Consider the following 19,566-nt stretch of genomic DNA (forward strand, 5'->3'; position numbering starts at 1 on the left):
AATGAGCCTGCTAACTCTGGCACTTAAAAATACTCTGACAAACATGCCCCACTAGTGCCCTAACTAGCTCTCATTTTTTATTATTTGGATATTTATGACCCAGCTCCATGGCAGGGGGACTTTACTGATGCAGCCACAATGGGATCCTTACAGTGAATGTCTTTGCTCTTCAAAGAATCACAGAATGGTAGGGTTTGCAAGGGATCTCTGGAGATCATTGAGACCACCCCCTGCCCTGCCAAAGCAGGATCACCTAGGGCAGGTCACACAGGAACGTGTCCAGAAGGGTCTTGAAAGCCTCTAGAGAAGGAGACTCCACAACCTCTCTGGGCAGCCTGATCCAGTGCTCCATCACACTTGCAGGAGAGAAGTTTTTCCAGATGTTGAGGTGGAACTTCCTCTGTTCCAGTTTGTATCTGCTGCCCCTCCCCCTATCACAGGATACCATTGAAAAGAGATTAGCATCTTGTTCTTGACACCCTAAGTTCAGGATATTACAGGCATGAACACTCACCCCCTCTATTCAGATAGCTGCAGAAATCTGGGATCTATACTCCAGCTCCTTGTCCAAAATCCTCTCTGAGCTGAAAACCTATGGCTTGGTGAAATTCTCCCCGGGACTCTGTCAGCATTGATGTGGAGTTGCATTAGTTCCAGAATCTCTGTCCTTCAGGCATTTGAGAAAAAAATGTGGCCAGACAGTTCCAGCAGTTTGCAGAGCAGGATTCCAATATCTTGTATGCTTTGTTTTTTTTTCTGTAAATGCAAGTGCTCTTGACAACATCCTACATAATCCTGTGAGGTTTTCTTCCGTGAGGCGAGGCCAGGCAAAGTGCCAGCTACCGACTGAGGAGGAAACTGGCAGTGAAAGGATGTCATTGTGTTTCAAAGGGCTCTTCTTGCTTTCCAGAGACATTTAAAAAGATAAACTGAATCAGGCTGCTTGGGTTCAAAGACAACGCCAAAGACGTTACACACTTGTATAACCTGCCTTCCACCTCAGCCCAGCTGCCCCCTCAGTGAGGGCTTTGGAGATCTCCTGTGATGCAGTGGGGTTCCAGCCTTCTGCACCCAGCCTGTGTGCCTGAAGTTGTTCTCTGGAGTGGCTCGAGACAGGCAAACAGCCTTCTGGCTTCATTCCTTCCCTACTCTAGCTACTGTCTTCAATATTTGTTGAAGAATCTATCCAAGCCTGGAAGTCATCCAGCTGAACTCACAGCTGTTTCTGTTAATTTATTTGCCTGTTATATTTAGTTTTGAAGAGCAAGTTCTTCTCACAGTGAAATTCCCTATGTGAACTCCTTTCCTGGCACATCTCCACCATGCCTGTATGAATCCAGTAGAAAAAGGCAAATTTGATCTTACACCTGTGCACTTATGCAATCTACGCTATCCTGAGGTTAAAAATAGGCTGTCCTGGCTGCTCACTGGATGCTTGTATCGGAGGGCATATCCTTTAGGTTAGAAACTCAGTCTCATACAGGCTTCAGGAGTAGGTGTTGTCATTGTCATTAATATACTTGAAAATATGATGGAAGATGGGCAACTCTACATCTCACATCTCTTCCTGAAAAGTAAAAGAATAAAGCCTGAGGTTTGAGGCATTGCAGTCAGAGAGAAGCATATGTAGTAATGAAGCTGTTAACATAGCTGTCACTCATACAGAAGTAGTGAAGGGGCCTTCTGGGTCACTGAATTCTCCCAGATGAAATGCCAGAGACCTGTTGTCATGGCCATACTGGTATTGATACCTGAGGTAGCACCCTAAGATAGCGCTTGGAGATACAGCTGAGTGATGTTACTGTCTTCAGTGCTGAAATGCAGTTCATCAGTAGTTCTTGTGGGCAGCAGCTCTCATGAACTTCAGCAGCTGCAGGTCGAGCCTGTCTCACTCTTCTCACAAGGTATCAGTTTACAAACATGAAGAAGCATTTGTAACCTTCGAAAGCTTTCTCTAACAACTTCTGGTTTTGCTGGTGACTCTATCTGCAACAGGCAGAGCACACCTGAGCTCTTCTCTCTGTTGCTTTCCATGAATGGTAGATTTTGCCCATTCCCTTGAATGATTTTTGGAGCACGTTCCACAAGTCTTTGCTCATACTATGTGGGAGACATATTAGGTGAAGTTACTAACCACATCTGGAGATGTATTTGTGCTTTTCAACAGTGGCATATTCTCCGGATCTAGACCTCTCCACATGCTTTTAGCTGCACTTTTCTTTTGGATATGTTTGGGCTTGAAAACACTTAAGCCAACCTTTTTGAACTCGAGTGTCTAAAGTAGGCATTCTCTTCCCACTTAAAGCAAATGTCAAAAGGCATTTCTGTTCCAGCAGCAGAAGAGCAAATTTCAAAGCTAACAGCTGCCTCCATAGTCCTCTGAATTCAGCGGTGCTGCAGCAAGCATGCTCCCCTGCCGGTCCAGATGGCTATCCTGTTAATGACTTTGTGCTTGCCCATGGGCAGCTTTTCTGCATGCATCTGGCAGTGTTTACCCTGTTGAATCTGTTCAAAGTTGTAGGTCTCTGTGTGCTCCTAATGGTGAACTTCAGCTGTGCTCAAATCCAACCTCATGTTTTGCTGCCTGGATAACCTGCAAGCCTAGTTTATGAGAGCGGCCTTGAGCGGCCTGCAAGAGGCAGGACAGGCATGCTAGGGAGGGACAAACTCCCAAGCCTTGGAAGCTGCAAAACAAAATGGTTTTGTGGTTCTGGGATGCTCATACTGCAGTTCAAAAGGTGCAAAAAAAACCTAATGCAGACTCCAGCTGAGAGCTGAGGAAGATGATTAGGGCACAGGGGCATCTCTCTGATGAGGAGAGGCTGAGAGACTTAGGGCTCTTTAGCCTGGAAAAGAGATGCCTGAGAAGAGAGAGATCTTACAAACATCCAAAGAGTGGAGGTCATGAGTGTGGGGCTGGGATCTTTTCACTGGTGCCCACTGACAGGACAAGGGGCAGTGAGCACACACTGCAACACAGAACGTTCCATCTGAATAGGAAGAGAAACTTGAGAGTGCCAGAGCATTGGAACAGGCTGCCCAGTGAAGCTGTGACGTTTCCTCTGGACACGTTCAAAAGCCACACGGCCAGATCCTGCGTGTAACCTGCTTTAGGCAAACCTGCGTTAGCAGCAGGGTTGGACTAGATGTTCTCCAGAGCTCCCTTCAAGCCCTTAGCATTCTGCGCTGCCCAGTCCTCAAGGAACCGCCGCCCACTGCCAAGGTAAGACGAGGACTGCAGACAACGCCACCCTACCCTACCCCACATCCTCAGCCCGGCCACCACCGTGCACGGCCCAGGCAGCCCCAGCCCGCCCCGGCCCCGGCAGCCGCCCGCCCCTTCCGCCGGCGAGCCCGCCTCTGCCTCCTCCTCCTCCCGGCAGCCCGCGGCCGGCATGGCGGCGCCCGGTGTTTAGAGCCGCACGTGTGGCTGTCGGTGTGGGGCTGGGATCTTCATCAACGTTACTGCCGCCATGAAGAGCAAGTCCTCAGCCCACAAGCCGGGGAACACGCACCGGGTGAGCGCCCGTCCGGCACTGCCGGAGCTCCGCGGCTGGTGGCCGGGGGGAAGAGGGTCTCTAGGTTTAGTGTAGTTTAGTGGTCGTGGCTGGCTCCCGAGGCTGCGCTGAGGGAGGGCTGGTGGCCGGGGGGAAGAGGGGCTCTAGGTTTAGTGTAGTTTGGTGGTCGTGGCTGTGCTGGGGGAGGAGATGTGAGGTCGGGTGTTGTGGCAGGGCTGGGGGTTTCCGCGGCGATGCGAGGGGGTCTTGGCAAAGCCGCTGAAGTGCTTCTGGCTCCTTCCCCGAAGGCTCGGTGACATCTCCGTGATCCGGGTCACCCACCGCCCGGATCACGCAGCAGGCACACCACAGCCTTCATGTAGGCAGCTAATCATATCTGACATAGGCGCTGCTTGGGGAAAGGCATGAGCCGGGCAGTCAGTTGAAATCCGAACGGGTTTCTCAGCGTGGGAGATTCTCCTTCTCTACCCTGTCCTGGTGAGGCCACATCTGGAGGATTGTGTCCCTCAGTTCAAGAGGGACAGGGCTATACTAGAGGGTGTCCAGTGGAGACCGTGAGGATGATTAAAGGACTGGAACATCTGTCTGGTCTGGCTGATACACCTGGGGCTGTTCAGTCTGGAGAAGACTGAGCCATCTTATTGTGGGTGTCAAGAAGAAGGTGCTAGCCTCTTTCCAGTGGTGTCCTGGACAAGGGGCAACAGATACAAACTGGAGCATGGGAAATTCCATCTCAAGATGAGGGAAAACTTCTCTAAGTGTGATGAAGTGCTGGAACACGCTGCCCAGGGAGGTTGTAGACTCTCCTTCTGTAGAGACCTTCAAGACCTGTCTGGACATGTTCCTGTGGGTTTAGTTTTTTTACTGGGCACCACCAAAAAGAGATTGTCGCCCTCATCTTGTCACACACGCCTTAGATATTTATAGACATTAGTAAGATCCTCTCTCAGCCTTCTTTTCTCAAGACTAAACAGCTCCAATTCTCTCAGTCTTTGGTCAGAGGAGAGATGTTCAAGTCCTGCAATCGTCCTCATAGCTCTCCTTTGGATTCTCTCCTGTCTCTTGATTTGGGGAGCCCAAAACTGGATGCAGTGTGACCCTCCCCAGGTGATCCTGCTTAGGTGGAGGGGTTGGACTTGATGATCTCCAGAGATGATCTCTGGAGATCATCAAGTCCAACCCATACCATTTGTTCTATGATTCTATGGTGTGGAGACATGTGGGCTGCAGGCCCAGGTGGTGCAGAGCAGGGAGCGGGGAAAGGGTTGATCCTGCTTGTGGGCATTTAAGCATTATTTTTTTGCCTTAAAATTCTGGTAGGGCTGTTTACAGGTTGATGAGTGCTTTCTGGTGGCTTATCTGGGTTATCTGTTTGCAGTGCAACCCCTCCTCAGGACTGAGCAAAATGTGCATCCTTTTGTTTTGCAGTTTCTTACCTTTTCAGAACGCTTAAGCAATGTCAATATCGATATCATTCATCGGATCGACAGAACTGGAAGCTATGCTGAGGTAAGGGCAGCAATGACAGTCATTTTCTGAAAGCACATCACAAGTACATATGCTCCAGGAAGACATTTATTCAGGAGGAAATTGAAAAAGAAGCTCATGAAATGTTGCCTTTCCTGGAGCCTCCTTTTGTGCTTCCTTCCCCTTTTCTTGTGGACCTGCTTTGCGGTACTCACGGACTCACGGATTGTATTGGGCTGGAAGGGACCCTCAAAGGTCATCTTGTACAGCTGCCCTGCAGTGAGCAGAGACATCTTCAGCTAGATCAGGCTGCCCAGAGCCACATCAACTTTGATGCTGAATGTTTCCAGGGATGGGGCCTCAACTACATCCCTGGGCAACCTGTTTGACAGTGCCACCTGGGTGACTTCCATGTGGCTGGAGGGTCTGTGGGTATTTCTGAGCATGGAAGATGCTGCTGTGGCAGTCAGTGCTAGGTCTGGACCTGCAAAGGCTTACAGGTGCTGAGTAATGGCAGTGCTTGCAGCACATGCTTAAAGTATGGATGTGTGTCTTCATAGATCACACAGAAGGGTCATTTATATGTGCCCTGTAGATCATAGTTGTGATTACTGTGCTTTGCAGGCTTTCACCTCCAGGCCCGTTGGATTGTTCTTCTGAACCTCCTGCTCAATAGCTGTGAGAATGCCTAAAGAAATCCCAAAGCATTTCTGCTGGGTGGGCTCTGGTTCAGCATCTTAGATTAGCAAGGTCACTCAAAGGAGGGCTATCAAGCAGTTGTGTGAGCAAGTCTTGTCACCAGAAAATGTTTTCAGATGTGAATATATAAAGAAAAGTATTTTCAGGGAAATTCCTTAGCCCCTTTGGAAATGAAGTAATCAAGATTTCTTAGAATACTCTTAAAGTACTTTGTGGAACTTGATAGTTTTCTTCATTTGAAGCTCTCATTGTTGCAGGCTATGCTCTCACTAAGGTTGGTAGCTATCATTTTGTTGTTGTTTTGACAGGAGGTTGAAACCTACTTTTCTGAGGGACTGCGGAAATGGAGGGAACTGAACCTCACTCAGCATTTTGGTATGTTGTTTTTATCCATGTTTTCTGCTTTCCTTAAGCTGGTAAAATACATTTCCATCTGCATCCAGAGCCCACTGGGAGAGTCTCTTGTTGACTGGCTTTTGGACTGGGCTATGCAGAGCTGTTACTCTGCAGAATACAGAATTAACCAGGTTGGAAAAGACCTTTGAGATTGAGTCCAACCTATCATCCAACACCATCTAATCAACTAAACCATGGCACGAAGCGCCTCATCCAGTCTCTTCTTAAACATCTCCAGTGATGGTGACTCCACCACCTCTCTGGGCAGCCCATTCCAATGGCAAATCTCTGTGAAGAATTTCTTCCTAACATCCAGCCTAAACCTCCCCTGGCACAGCTTGAGACTGTGTCCTCTTGTTCTGGTGCTGGTTGCCTGGGAGAAGAGACCAACCCCCACCTGGCTACAACCTGGCAATAAGGTCTCCCCTGAGCCTCCTCCAGGCTAAGCAACCCCAGCTCCCTCAGCCTCTCCTCATAGGGCTGTGCTCCAAACCCCTCCCCAGCTCTGTTGCCCTTCTCTGGACATGTTCCAGCATCTCAACATCTTCGCTAAACTGAGAGGCCCAGAACTGGACACAGGACTCCAGGTGTGGCCTAACCAGTCCTGAGTACAGGGACAGAATGACCTCCCTGCTCCTGCTGGTCACACTATTTCTGATGCAGGCCAGGATTCCATTGGCCTTCTTGGCCACCTGGGCACACTGCTGGCCCGTGTTCAGCCAGCTGTCAACCAGTACCCCCAGGTGTTACTCTGTAAAACCCTACATATTTACTAGGAACTGCACCAGTTTTCAGGATTTTTCCTTCTGTGCTTCCAACAGTGCAATTCTACAGTGAAGTGGCCAACAAATGCCAGTCCTTCAACCAGCTGGTCTATTACCAGAATGCCATTGTTCAGAGCTTGAAGACGCATTTGCAAGTCCAAGGCAGTCTCGCTTATCAACCCCTGTTAGAGTAAGTATGTGGTGGCAAAGTGTAGTCAGAAGCCTTGATGGTGTTATAAGTAAGCATGAGTCCTGTTGTGAGTCTTGTCTTTTTTGTTGTACATGGGAAAAATGAAACAATGAGGTGCCCAAAGTGTTCATATTTCCCTGATAGAGCTTTATGGATCTAAGTATGGGGGGGGGGGGGGTGAAGCCAAGAAAGCATATTGTCCTGAGTGCTTCTTGAGTGTCAGACAGAATGTTAATTAACTTTGCTTTATGTTAATCATTTATGTCTCCTTGTTTACTGCTCATCTCCTTGATTTGTTAAAAAAAAATCTTTTTGCTGTGCACAGCTGCTTGCTAGGTGATGTTTAAATAAAAGGGAGAAGTAAAGGTGATTGTGTCTTCCTGTCCAAAGAGACTTGTGCTGGGTTGTGCAGGGGTTGACTGGGTTTTTATTGCTTTGGTTTTGGCATGTACTAACAACTGATGTGTTTTCTGAAACACAGTCTAGTGGTACAGCTGGCTCGAGATCTTCAAACTGATTTCTATCCTCATTTTCATGACTTCTTCCTGGCCATCACCAAGCTGCTGGACACACAGGACACAGAGCTGCTGGAATGGGCTTTTACCTCTCTTTCCTATCTCTACAAATACTTGTGGAGATTGATGGTGAAGGACATACACAACATATACAGGTAAAAGCTGTTTTTACTGTCTGCCTTGATCAACAGTTATTAGGTGCTGTTGCAATGTAAATGCCACACAAATGTATGGCTTAATGCTTTGCTTTCATGCTTTCCATGCTTTCTGAGAGGCTGAGCCTTGTTGCAGCAGCTCCTTTGAGGTCCTGTTTACTTTCATGGGTCACTATAGTGGAAGAGAAATCTTGGTGGGGGAGCAGATTTGGAGCCTTCAGTCCCCTTCTCTTCTGGATAGGACAGGAAACAGCCATCTTAACTGGGTAAACAAAGTTCAGAAAGACATTGGATCATCAAATTCATCTTGGAGGCCTGTGACCAAGTCTAAATTGGTTGCATGGATCTCTTGAGCATCAATTGAGTACTTCAGTCATATGATTTCTGAGTTGCAGACACCTGGACTTAGAACCCTGAATGGATTTCTTTGAGAATTGTTCCTTTCCCAATATTTTTTCCCTTCATGTTCTTTTGCTTTCTTCCTTTCTTTCTGCTTAGTGACAGGGCATACACTTTTTTTTGTGCCTTGAAACTCCTTGCTGCAGGATGCTGTGGATGTGGAAGGTTGACACAGGCTCAAAGGGGAACTATTACCAAATGCATAAAAGCCACATCTGTCTTGAGGGGTTCCTTGAGATAGAGCTGCAGGTGGTTGCCAGCTGACTGACCTGTTTTCAAACCTTTCCCAGGCATCTGCTTGGGAATGCTGGGCTGGAAGGACCAGTGGCCTGACCCAGTATGACTGCTTGTTCAGTCTCACATTGCTGTGGTAGCAGTGCTCTCTTTTTGTCATAGCCAGTGGGTCCATATCGCTTCCTCTTAATTTGGAGCAGGTAGAGCCAGAAGGGATTTAGATTTCCTCCCCAATGCAGCAAAAGCTGTTGAGCATATTGATAAACATCTGCTTGGCTGTGAATCTGAGGCACCACTGCTCTGCAGTGAACATGTGCTGAGCCACCTGCAACCCTTTACTGATGCTGAGTGTCGAAACGCAAATATTTATCACCCCTGTAAGTTGTATCTTTAGCAACTTTAAAGTGCACAGAAGACCCTGCTGGCTCAATTGAAATGCAAATGTGGTTTGTTTTTATTTACTGCTGCTGCAAGAAAATCTTGACACTCAGCTCAATCTGTATGGATCCAGAGATTTTAGAGGTGTTTCTTAATGCAACTCAATTTGCCTGTCATTTGACTTCCTTTGTAAAGCTCTGTTCTTTATCCAGGGAGAGTGGGAAGGAATTGAGTTGAGGACAGTATTTGCTCTCTCTAGGAGGATAGATTCTTAGCATTTGGGAGGGGGAAAAAAAAAAGACAGTATAAACTGAACACATAAGTTTTAGAACCATTTGGTGGCAAATGTCCAGTTCTGGGCCCCTCAGTTTAGGAAAGATGTTGAGTTGCTGCAACATGTCCAGAGAAGGGCAACAAAGCTGGGGAGGGGTTTGGAGCACAGCCCTATGAGGAGAGGCTGAGGGAAGTGGGGTTGCTTAGCCTGGAGAAGAGGAGGCTCAGGAGAGACCTTATTGTTCTCTACAACTATCTGAAGGGAGGTTGTATCCAGGTGGGGATTGGTCTCTTCTCCCAGGCAACCATCACCAGAACAAGAGGACACAGTCTCAAGCTGTGCCAGGGGAAGTTCAGGCTAGATATTACAAAGAAGTTCTTCACAGAAAGAGAGATTTGCCATTGGAATGTGCTGCCCAGGAAGGTGGTGTAGTCACCATCACTGGAGGTGTTTAGGAGGAGACTGGATGGGGTGCTTGGTGCCATGGTTTAGTTGACTAGATGATGTTGGTGATATGTTGGACTCGATGATCTCAAAGGTCTCTTCCAGCCTGGCCTATTCTATTCTATTCTATTCTAAATTCCTGTATTGTGTTAAAGAGAATGGATTATTTTGTGTCATTATAGCCTGTACAGCACCCTGCTGGCTCACCACAAACTTCACATCAGAAACTTTGCTGCCGAAAGTTTTGTCTTCCTAATGAGAAAGGTGAGATGTTTGTACTTTGATTCTACCTCCATTCTGTGATGGCTCTTGGATTCAATGTGTAATACTAGATTTTCTCCAAAGAAGGGTTAACAAGGCCTGATCAGCCATTCAGCATGTCCTGAGGTGTCATTTTTAGTGAGGGTTTTACTGAGAACATCATGCACTTCTTATCAGCTGTGGCAAACAGAGCAACAGGAGCAGTTAAACCAAATGCCTGTGATTAGTTTAGCTAAAATGACTGGAAGTGGTCAGAGGCACACTTGGAAAAGAGCATCTTTAATTTGTAAATGTGCAATTTGCTCACTGGCTTTTTCACTCATGCTTTAAGGCCTTTGTCAGACTGAAAGTCTTGTGCCAATCTTTTTGCATTCCTGGAAATCAGAGTATGTAACCTTCCCAGGCAGATCAGTCAAGATCAGACAGCAGCCTTTCATGGAGTAAGGAAAGGGAATGGTGGTAGTTGTTTCTTATTTAGTCAAAATATATAAAAGCCAGGATTCCTGGGACTTGACTGGCAAATTTGAGTGTCCTTGGTTTTGTCCAAAGTTGAGAGGCCTTAATAAAGCACTTTTGTTTCATTGGTTGTTTTCAGAAATTGCTGAACCTCAAGTCAAAGCATCAGAAATGGAGGGGTTTGAAATCTTGGGCCTGAAGTCCTTGCAGTCTTCTCAAGTGTGGTTATAGTTTTGGGTGACTGAATTCTATGTTCAGCTGATGCACATTTCTGTCAGCACCAGTGCAATGACCTTTGTGTTTCAGCTGGAACCAGTTTAATGGTGCATTTGTGCATGTTTAAGACAAAAATCATAATAATCAAGCCCACATATTCCATAGAATCGTAGAATGGCTTGAGTTGGAAGGGACCTTGGAGATCATCGAGTTCCAACCCCCATACTGTGGGCAGGGACACTTCCCACTAGACCAGCTTGTTCAAAGCCTCATCCAGCCTGGTCTTAAACACTTTGAGGAATTAAGCTGCAGGGACTTCAGTACACTTTAGTATACATTTTGAGGTGGGGTGGGGCCTATAGTGACTGAAAAGGTGCTAACTCTTCTCCTTTCAGTTTCCTTGTGTGATTGCAGAAATAATGGGTGTGAACTGTTGTGGGGCAGGCAGGACAAGGAGAGTGACATGGCGCTGTGGAGCCATTTAATTGCCTCTATCCATCTGGCAGCTCTGAGTAGAGGATAACTTTGTTTTGTTCTTCTTATGTTTTGTAGGTTGCTGATAAAAATGCAATCTTCAATTTAATGCTGTGTGACCTGGGGGAGCACCCCAAGAAGGTGGAAGGTGTAGGCCAGCTCCTTTTTGAGATGTGCAAGGGTGTTCGAAGCATGTTCCACTCCTGTGCAGAGAAGGTAAAGACAAGAAAGGATTGATGATTTAAATGATGCTGTGAAACCATTCACAGGATCATTGGAGATCATTGGAGATCGTTGAGCCCAACTCCCCTGCCGGAGCAGGACCATATAACCATATGATCTAGTGCAGGTTTCCCATCCAGAGAGGTTTTGAAAGCCTCCAGAGAAGGAGAGTCCACAACCTCTCTGGGGAGCCTGTTCCAGTGCTCTGTCCCCCTCTCTTTGTGTTGAGGTGCAACCTCCTCTGTTTTAGCTTGTACCCCTTGTTCCTTGTCCTATCACTGAGCCATACCACAAAAAGGTTTCTGAAGTCCCATTACCATTTTGGACTCATAGGTGTGCAGAGCTTTCAGTGAAGGAGGCTGAGGTGTGAGCAAGCCCTGATGAGTGTTGTGGTGTTCTCCTCAGTGGCTCCTTGGTGCATTCTGTTCTTGATATAACAATATATAGCAATCTATAACAATGTTCTTTATATTGCAATAGCAAACCTCCTTCTAAGGCTGTTTGTTTTAGTTCCTGTGCAGTATTCCTGTATATTAAGAAAGTACTGCTTGCTGACATTTCAGATTTTAAGTGATAGACTTTATTATGGGAGTTTGGGGTTTTTTTATTGCCTGTAGTTGTTCTGGAAAGACTCAAGCACACTGGAATATTTTACCTGTATATTGCAGTAAGTAATTGCATGGTTACTACATGTGTTTTCTAAGCACAAAGGCATGATGTGATCTTTTCCTGTGCAGGTTATGAAGTTAATTCTGGTAAAGCTGGGGCCTGTTACTGAAGAAGAAACTGAGTTACCATGGGTAGCTGTAGGAGAAGCCTTTGAGCAGATGATCAGATCAGCTGTGCTCCATATCCATAAGGAACATTTTGACATTGTCTTCAAGTGCCTAGAGGTACATTGATTATTTATTTATTTATTTATGATACATGAAGGAAAGGAAAAAACTCATTGCATTTATCAAGAAGAGTATTTGTGTCTTGTTAGACCAGAATGGGTTTGTTTCTGCTTTGGAAACATCAAGTATAGTGTCATGAGCATGGGAGAAATCCTACCCTTCTTTAGGCTGTTCAGAGTAGCCTTGGTGGCTGTGCTTCAAGTGAGAAGGGAACTGATGTGTGTGTGAGACTTAGAGCTCGGTCCCCTGTCTGGTCAAGGAGGGTTTTTGGGACCTGCCTTGGCAGAGACAGATATCCCACTTGCTGGAATGGAAATGTTAGGGCTTGCTTTACATTGCTGAGCTAGGTATATTGGTGGTTCCAAAACCTCTTAGTGACAGTAATGGGGACACTTTTTGCCCTGCATCTGTCTTTACAGCAAAGACCTGGGCTGAACCTGAAGAGCCATGTGTAATCCTCAGGCCCAAGTACTCAAAAAACAGTGTTCTCAATTGGGATGTTCCCATGTTGCTGCTTGGGTCTTGCATTCCCAAGGTTTGAGGGAGCAGAGCAGAGCTCTGTGAGTTGTGCTGCATTGGGAGTGATCCAGAGGAGCTCCATTATGTGTATGACTAACCCCTAAGCATCCATATTAGCATAATAATGCATAAAGTGTAAGAGTACTTAAATTCTGATAATTCCACTGAAAGCTGGCAGCTTCCCTATCATTGTGGATCTGTGGCTAAGTATTTCTTTGTCTTCTTCTTTCCTGGTTTGTATATTGTGTGTTGGCCTTCCAGGAGACCCTGGAAGGTCTTCATCTTGGAAGGTATTTGTGTTTCTTACCAGGAAGTGTGGAATGTGTGCTTGTACATAATAGGAATCACATAGTGATTCTGCAAGGTTTAGTTTGTTGACCATCAGTGAGAGAGTCACCAATGTTTTGTCAGGCAGATGTGATGTTGAGTGTTTAGAATGGCTTTCAAATGGCAGTAGGTGAAGCAGGGTCCCATGATTTCTCTTAAACATTTTGCTTTCCTTTTCTGTTTAAACAGGAATCACTTCTAGACCTGCAGAAGAAAATAACTAAGGCAAACTGCTGTGTGGCTTCAGAGCAGATGGAAAGGGTTCTGAGAGCTTATCTGATCCTAGTGCAACATGCAAATGGATCCAAAGTCTCAGTGCCTGAAGATGTCTGTCGGGTAGGTCAGACCATCAGGAAAGTGCCAGTTGAATATGGAAGCTGAAGCACTTGTAGGCATTTCTAGTGCATTATTGGCCTTAGGGTTTGAGTGAACAGAGACATTTATTTTGAGTATTGTTACCTCTCTGATCCCATGAGAATTTACCTTTGTACTAATGCCGGTGTAGTCCTCTTTTAAAGGAATACAGAATTAACCAGGTTGGAAAAAACCTTGGAGATCATTGAGCCCAACCTATCACCCAACACCACCTAATCAACTCAACCATGGCACTAAGTGCCTCATCCAGTCTCTTTTTAAACATTTCCAGTGATGGTGACTCCACCACCTCCCTGGGCAGCACATTCCAATGGCCAATCTCTCTTTCTGTGAAGAATCTCTTTCTAACATCCAGGAGGGAAAGTGGGCTGCTTGTAGAGACCAATTCCTGGCACTCTTAAGGAGAGCTAGACCCTTATATCAGTGGTAGAGCAGTTCTGCCAGGTCCACATACATTTCACCCCATGGAGTTCAAATGTAAATTTAGTGCCTTCAAGTTTCAACAGGACCATTAGGATTTATTTCTGTGTGCTGAAGCTTAGAACAGCATGGCCTCTTGTTCCCAGGGACTGTCCAGGTCATTCAGACCAGACAGTCACTATCTTCATAGATGGTTATCAGTTTTCCCTCTTTCATTTCAGATTTTAATAAAAATGTTACAAACACCACATCTCTCATCATCTTGCTGCACAACCCTGCTGAACACCATTTCTGCATTCCTGCTGGCTGAGAATGTTGCCTTGCCTGATTCATTGACCAAGGAAGCTATTGAGAAGGTAACAACAGCAGAAATCCCAGGGTTCAGCCTCCCTAGAGCAGGCTGATATCAGGACATTCCACTTCAGGCTGGGAAATGCAAAGTTCTCTTCTGCCTTCTTGTACACATAAGCTGTTTCATGCCTTTAATAGTGTCTGATGAGGTCTTGGGACTGCTTGACAATCTTACACAGACTGTGGCAGACATCTTTGCAATGAATAGAATAGAATTAGAATAAGAATAGAATAGGAATAGAGTAAGAATAGGAATAGAATAGAATAGAATTAGCCAGGTTGGAAAAGACCTTTGAGATCATTGAGTCCAACCTATCATCCAACACTATCTAATCAGCTAAACCATGGCACCAAGCTCAGATTCAAACAGCCTCAGTAGAGATAGAAAGGAGAACAGGGACATGTTCTGCCTTAGATTACAAAGCAGGTCAGTGAGCTGGGGTTAGTAACAAAAGTACATTTTGCACTAAGCTGCCAGGCATTTGGTGAGCATGGCTTAGCCTCCTGAACAGGGTTCAGGCAAGGGCAGTTAGGTTTAGGAAGTACAGGGGTAGGCTTGTTTCAGTACTGCCATTGCTCCTGAAGCACTGCCAGGATTAGCTGCATTCATTCCTGTCAAATGCAGTGCTGCAAAGACTTAAGAGGAGCTGGTGCTATGGAGTCTTGATTCTTCTGTTTGCCTGGCACAGTACCTTACAATTTTGCAGTTTACAGTGTGGCCCACAGTTGTGCTGTGGATGTAAACAAATACTTGAAAGAAGAGCTGCCATGTGATTTACAGTGGGGAAACAAAGCTGTTGCAATTGTTTACAAAAGATCAGGTTTCATCTGGTCTTCAGTGTTGGCTTGTGGGGAAGTGAGATTGGTTTTGCCTGTGGCATGAGTCCAGTTTTGCTCACGAGACATGGCACTTCTAGCAGCTGAGGATATTTGTGTGGGCTCCTGTTAAACTAGAGGAGCCTTAAAGCTATCCTTGACTTCTGAAGGTTCTGGGATGTTGAGGTTTTGAAACATGGCCACTGGGTGTGTGTTTTTGTCTTGCACATCTCAGTCTTACAGAGCATTGATCCTGGGTATCTTGAAGGACTGTTCTATCCTGAGTCCTTTGGAAGCAGAGAGGGTGGCTCTACCCATGAGGTAGTAAACTTTCTGCAACCTGCTGCCCTGGAAAAATGCTGAGTTAAAAGGTCTTTTGGGTCTAAGCTTTTCCCTACCAATTGGTGTGCCTGTGTTGCAGTCCTAGAACTTTCAGCTTAACGTTTTCCATGTCACACCAAAGAGATGCTTAAGCTGTCTTTGCATAGAGCCAGCTTGGATCCAGCAGAGTTCTTCAAAGGGTTGTGTCAGCAGGATTTGGTACAAAGGGCTTTCTCTGTACCTGCACTGTCACTGAAAACAGTATTGCTGTGTGTGCCTGACTAACGAGCCCTGCTACTTGTGACCAGAGAGCCAGGCTGTCTCAGACTTCAAAGCTGAAACATAAAACATAAAAAATACCCAATGGGTAATGGAAAGTTAACTATGAAATGGCTTTAGTGTGTTCCTGTCAACTTTTCATTTGCATCTTGCAGGTGTTTGCCAGTGGATTTGAGCAGCACTTCCTTTTGGCCTTCTCTGAAGCCATGTTCACAATGAAGCAATTTGAGAAGGTAGGAGGAAGCTGTTCTGCAGTTAGGTTTTGTTGTTGTTGCCAAAGGGAACAACTGGGAAATCCATAATATATTAACTTGCTCTGTATGCTGAAGCATTTTTGTGTGTTGCCATGATGTTTGCTTGAAATTCTGACACCCTCTGATATGAATGAAAGAAGCTGCTCGTGCCACTGTGCTGAAGTGTGGTAGTGATGCTCAGGGTTGGAGAGAGTGGTAAATATCTGTGCTCACAAAGAGAAGCCTTTCTCTTGGGAAGTAAGGGTGGGCTTATTATGAATGGGATGAAGAGAAGGAGTCAGTGCAAATCAAGAGTAAGTGATGTCTCATAGGTCAGGCCTGGAATTGGTGATCTGGGAGGGATCAAATTATTTTCAACTCCCAGTCCATTTAATTCCAGTTGAGGATCTGGAGTGTCCTGATGAGACTAGAGTTGAGGCAAACTGTATTTTTACATGATGTCACTGGGGTTGGAAGAGCATGTCTGTGTAGTGTTGTCTTGGAGTAGCAGGACTGATGAATCTGGTGCTTCTCTCCCTCCTTTGTGAGTATTTGGATTCCTCTGTTTCTAGTGTTGTGGGTTGGGTTTTTTTGGATTTCACACAGAATCAACCAGTTTGGGAAAGACCTCAGAGATCATCAAGTCCAACCTATTACCTAACACCTCATGACAACTAATTTCATCATGATTAAAGAGATTTACTAATCTTTTTGGTTTTGTTATGTTTTTTTGTTCCTTCAGCATTTTCTTCCATGCTTTCTAGAGTACATTGAGCATTGCTTCTCTGGCACAGATGTCACTGAAAAGAATGAGGCAATGGCAATTCTGGCTAAACTCATTCTGGTGAAAGCAGAGCCTCCTACCATTGGTTCCATGGCATTTGAAAAGTATCCTCTTGTTTTCACTGAATCATCTGTCAGGTGAGTTCTCAAGCTTAGCAAACCCTGGATGTGGCTGCAGGCTTGAAGACAGCACAGGGGTGCATCAGGGTTGCCCATCAGTATTTGCCAGAGCTGTGTAAATAGCAATGTTGCTGGCAGATTTCAGACCAAGTGATAGGGCAGGATCCCATTCTTCTTCCTGAGATTATCTGAGAAGAGATACTGCTGGGGAAGGGTTATCACTGGTATCAAAAAGCTGGTGAGTGCTGCAGTAGGTGTGTGATGGGGGTTTGTTACACTAACATGCATACTGCATCCTTGGGCCATTAATCTGTGTAGTGAGTGCTGTACTCCAGTTCTCATCTCTACTAATCTGTGCCCCATCTTTCTTCCCTGTATGCCTACATCTTGTCCAGGAGCTTTCTTGACAGCTGCACCATAGCTGTGCCACAGGGTACAGCTGGGTACCAAAGGGCATATAATTAACCTAGATAGAGCACTGTGCTGGCACAGCTTGACTGCTTCTAGTTGCAAAGCTAGCTTTAGAATGAAGTGGCTGCTCTCCCTCTGGAGCCTCTTCAGAACCTCTGTCAAGCACAGAATAACTATTGCTAATCTCCTGGTAACAGCTGTTGTTACCACTCTAGCTCAGATAATTCAAGACTTTCACCTGCAGAATGGTGACTTGTGTTGCCTTCTGTGTAAGGTTTTAGCTTTCCTAAAAGCTATCCACTCTATGGGGTTTTATTTAATAGAGTGGAGATATTGGGGTTTAGGGAACCAGAAGATGAGTCAAAATAATTTAAGTTTGGTTTTCCTCACTTGTCTTTGGACTTTTGGTGGTTTGGAGTACATAGCTGAGAGGACTTTTCTCCTACCTGGAAGGTTTTTTTTTGTGCTTCTGCCTTGTCAGTGGTAGAAATTAGGGCTGGGAGACATCCCAAGAGTTGCATACCACATATCTTACCTAGGATGGAATTAGCAAGTCCTGAACTGGTCCTGAAAGATATCTGGCCAAATTGTTATTAAATACTCCCAAGCTACCCCCTGGCAGTCTGTGCCAGTACTTTGTTGTCTTTATGGTTACAGGGCTGTTTGATTGGGGTAGTTGTTTGGTTGGTTGGTGGGGTTTTTTCTCAGTGTATAAATTAAACTTCCTTTACTGCAGGTTAAATCCATTGCTTCTTAATCTTATCTGCAGGGAACATAAAGAGCAAAATATTTCTCCTCAACCTCCAGCTTTTACAAATAATGGGCTTTGATCATTAGAAACATCTGAAACCTCTTTTCTCTGGGCCAACAGCCCTAATTGCTTGTGGTTTATCTCAGAGATTTTCTTAAACCTCTAATAATCCTTGATGCTGGTTGTTTTGTGGGGGTTTTTTTTGTTAGCTTCTTTATTTCTGGTAGGGTGGAGCCTATGAAGCCTTCAAACTGTGGTCTTCCAAGCACTGGGTGAAACTGAAAGATTGCTGTCCATGGGGTGTGGAGTACTGCTGTCCATGTATTCCAGAGGGGTGTCATTCTGCAAATGGCCTGTTGATTTAGGCTCTGCTTGTGGTTCCTTTTAAGTCCTCAGACTTCTACCTCACTGGTTGTTTTCTGTCATCCATTAGTCTATCTGTGCCGGTGTGATCATGGCTTATTAACAATAATCAGAGTGTTCCTAGAAGCTGTGTGTCCTAGTTGTGAGGGGGTCCAGCTGTGAAGTACTGTCTTTCCTTGAAAGAAAGATTTGGTATTTCCTGTGGGTCATGTTTTGGGCTCCTCAGCCTGGCTAGGTGATATTCTGTGCTGTGGAGGACATCAGAAAGAGAAAAAAATCCTCTGGCTTGTCCAAGTCCTTTCTGCTAGAAGTAGCAAACATATTTTGAGTAGGAAAAGTGTCTGCTGTGTAATGGTGGGTGACTAAAAAGCTGCTTTGTTTTTAGCTCTAATACAAGGCAACAAACAAGTAAAAGAGAAGGAAAAAAGGCAGAGGTCCCAGTGTTGGATCATGTACTGTCTTTAATCCATCTACCAGAGGAGGAGGCCATCACTGACCTTTCACAGCCTTGGGTTGCCTTGGTTGTACTGCCACATATCAGGTAAGGGATTCTCTGTAATGCTGTCTTGTTCATTGTCTGTCAGAAATAAGAGAGGGACAATCATTAGCATAGGGAAATCAGGGTCAGAAGGCAAAAAAAAACCGCTGTGTGGAAATATCAGGAGTCAGTAGTAAAGTCAGGAATTAGAATATCAGTTTATTTCTTGCCTACTCCCTAGATCTTGTAGTCTAGTGCATTCTTGACATGTTCCAGTTTCTGTGTTTTAAGCACTGTCCTCTCTACACTGGGGTTTTTTTTAATGATGATGATGTTCTTGCATGGAAGAAAAAGGTGCAGTGAATGCCACAACTTAAATGGTGAATCAGAAAACAGCAAAAATGGTGTGCTGCTGGTTTCAGAGGTGGCATGAGCTCTCTGGTTTAACACAAGACAGGTGTGAAAGAAAGCTTTCCCATGTGGATAGGGGTAAGTGTTAATAGAGATAAAAGTCTTGTCATTTATTTTGGACAGGCCAATGGACAAAGAAAACATTCTGCCCTGTTTGACCAGTTTTATAGACTCTCTCCTCGCAGCCATTGACAAAGGAAGCCTCTGCAAAGGTCAGTTACAGTTGTTCCCTGTTTATTTCAGTATTCAGTATTCAGTATCACTAAGGTTGGAAGAGACCTCAAAGATCATCGAGTCCAACCTGTCACCACAGACCTCATGACTAGAGTAGGGAGGACAATAGTGCCCACTGCAGGCTTGAACTCACAAGCTTCCCATTAAGGGTCTTATGTGCTACCAACTGAGCCACACCACTTTGTTGATATCTATAAAGAAATTAAAGAGGTTTTTTTTCTGATACTATAAAGCATAAAAATGAATGGCAGTAGCATTGTATCCAGAGTTATTGACCAGCTCAAGTAAAACTAGGAAAGGAAAGCATGGGAGGAAACCCATTTGCTGTTCATATTAATAATGAGGCAGCAGATGTTCTGTAAAGTGGAGGACAGAGATAATTGGGTAGGAAAAAAAGAGAGTGAGAACAAAGAGGA

The 19,566-nt window shown here is 45.3% G+C and overlaps 1 protein-coding gene across 1 annotated transcript in view; it reads left to right on the forward strand.

Moving 5' to 3' along the window:
• Nucleotides 1–3,386: 3,386 nt before the first annotated feature.
• UTP20 (UTP20 small subunit processome component) overlaps nucleotides 3,387–19,566 on the forward strand; it is a 75,956-nt gene continuing 59,776 nt past the window's right edge. Inside the window, exons 1-14 of the mRNA XM_054167650.1 lie at nucleotides 3,387–3,518; nucleotides 4,947–5,027; nucleotides 5,993–6,059; nucleotides 6,902–7,034; nucleotides 7,516–7,704; nucleotides 9,616–9,697; nucleotides 10,919–11,056; nucleotides 11,800–11,955; nucleotides 12,994–13,140; nucleotides 13,821–13,955; nucleotides 15,522–15,599; nucleotides 16,342–16,520; nucleotides 18,413–18,568; nucleotides 19,040–19,128. Coding sequence (XP_054023625.1) covers nucleotides 3,474–3,518; nucleotides 4,947–5,027; nucleotides 5,993–6,059; nucleotides 6,902–7,034; nucleotides 7,516–7,704; nucleotides 9,616–9,697; nucleotides 10,919–11,056; nucleotides 11,800–11,955; nucleotides 12,994–13,140; nucleotides 13,821–13,955; nucleotides 15,522–15,599; nucleotides 16,342–16,520; nucleotides 18,413–18,568; nucleotides 19,040–19,128 — 1,675 coding nt within the window. The 5' untranslated portion in view covers nucleotides 3,387–3,473. The remainder of the gene's footprint in view (nucleotides 3,519–4,946; nucleotides 5,028–5,992; nucleotides 6,060–6,901; nucleotides 7,035–7,515; nucleotides 7,705–9,615; nucleotides 9,698–10,918; nucleotides 11,057–11,799; nucleotides 11,956–12,993; nucleotides 13,141–13,820; nucleotides 13,956–15,521; nucleotides 15,600–16,341; nucleotides 16,521–18,412; nucleotides 18,569–19,039; nucleotides 19,129–19,566) is intronic.

This window comes from Dryobates pubescens, chromosome 15 (genome assembly GCF_014839835.1).
Source record: "Dryobates pubescens isolate bDryPub1 chromosome 15, bDryPub1.pri, whole genome shotgun sequence".
NCBI lineage: Eukaryota > Metazoa > Chordata > Aves > Piciformes > Picidae > Dryobates > Dryobates pubescens.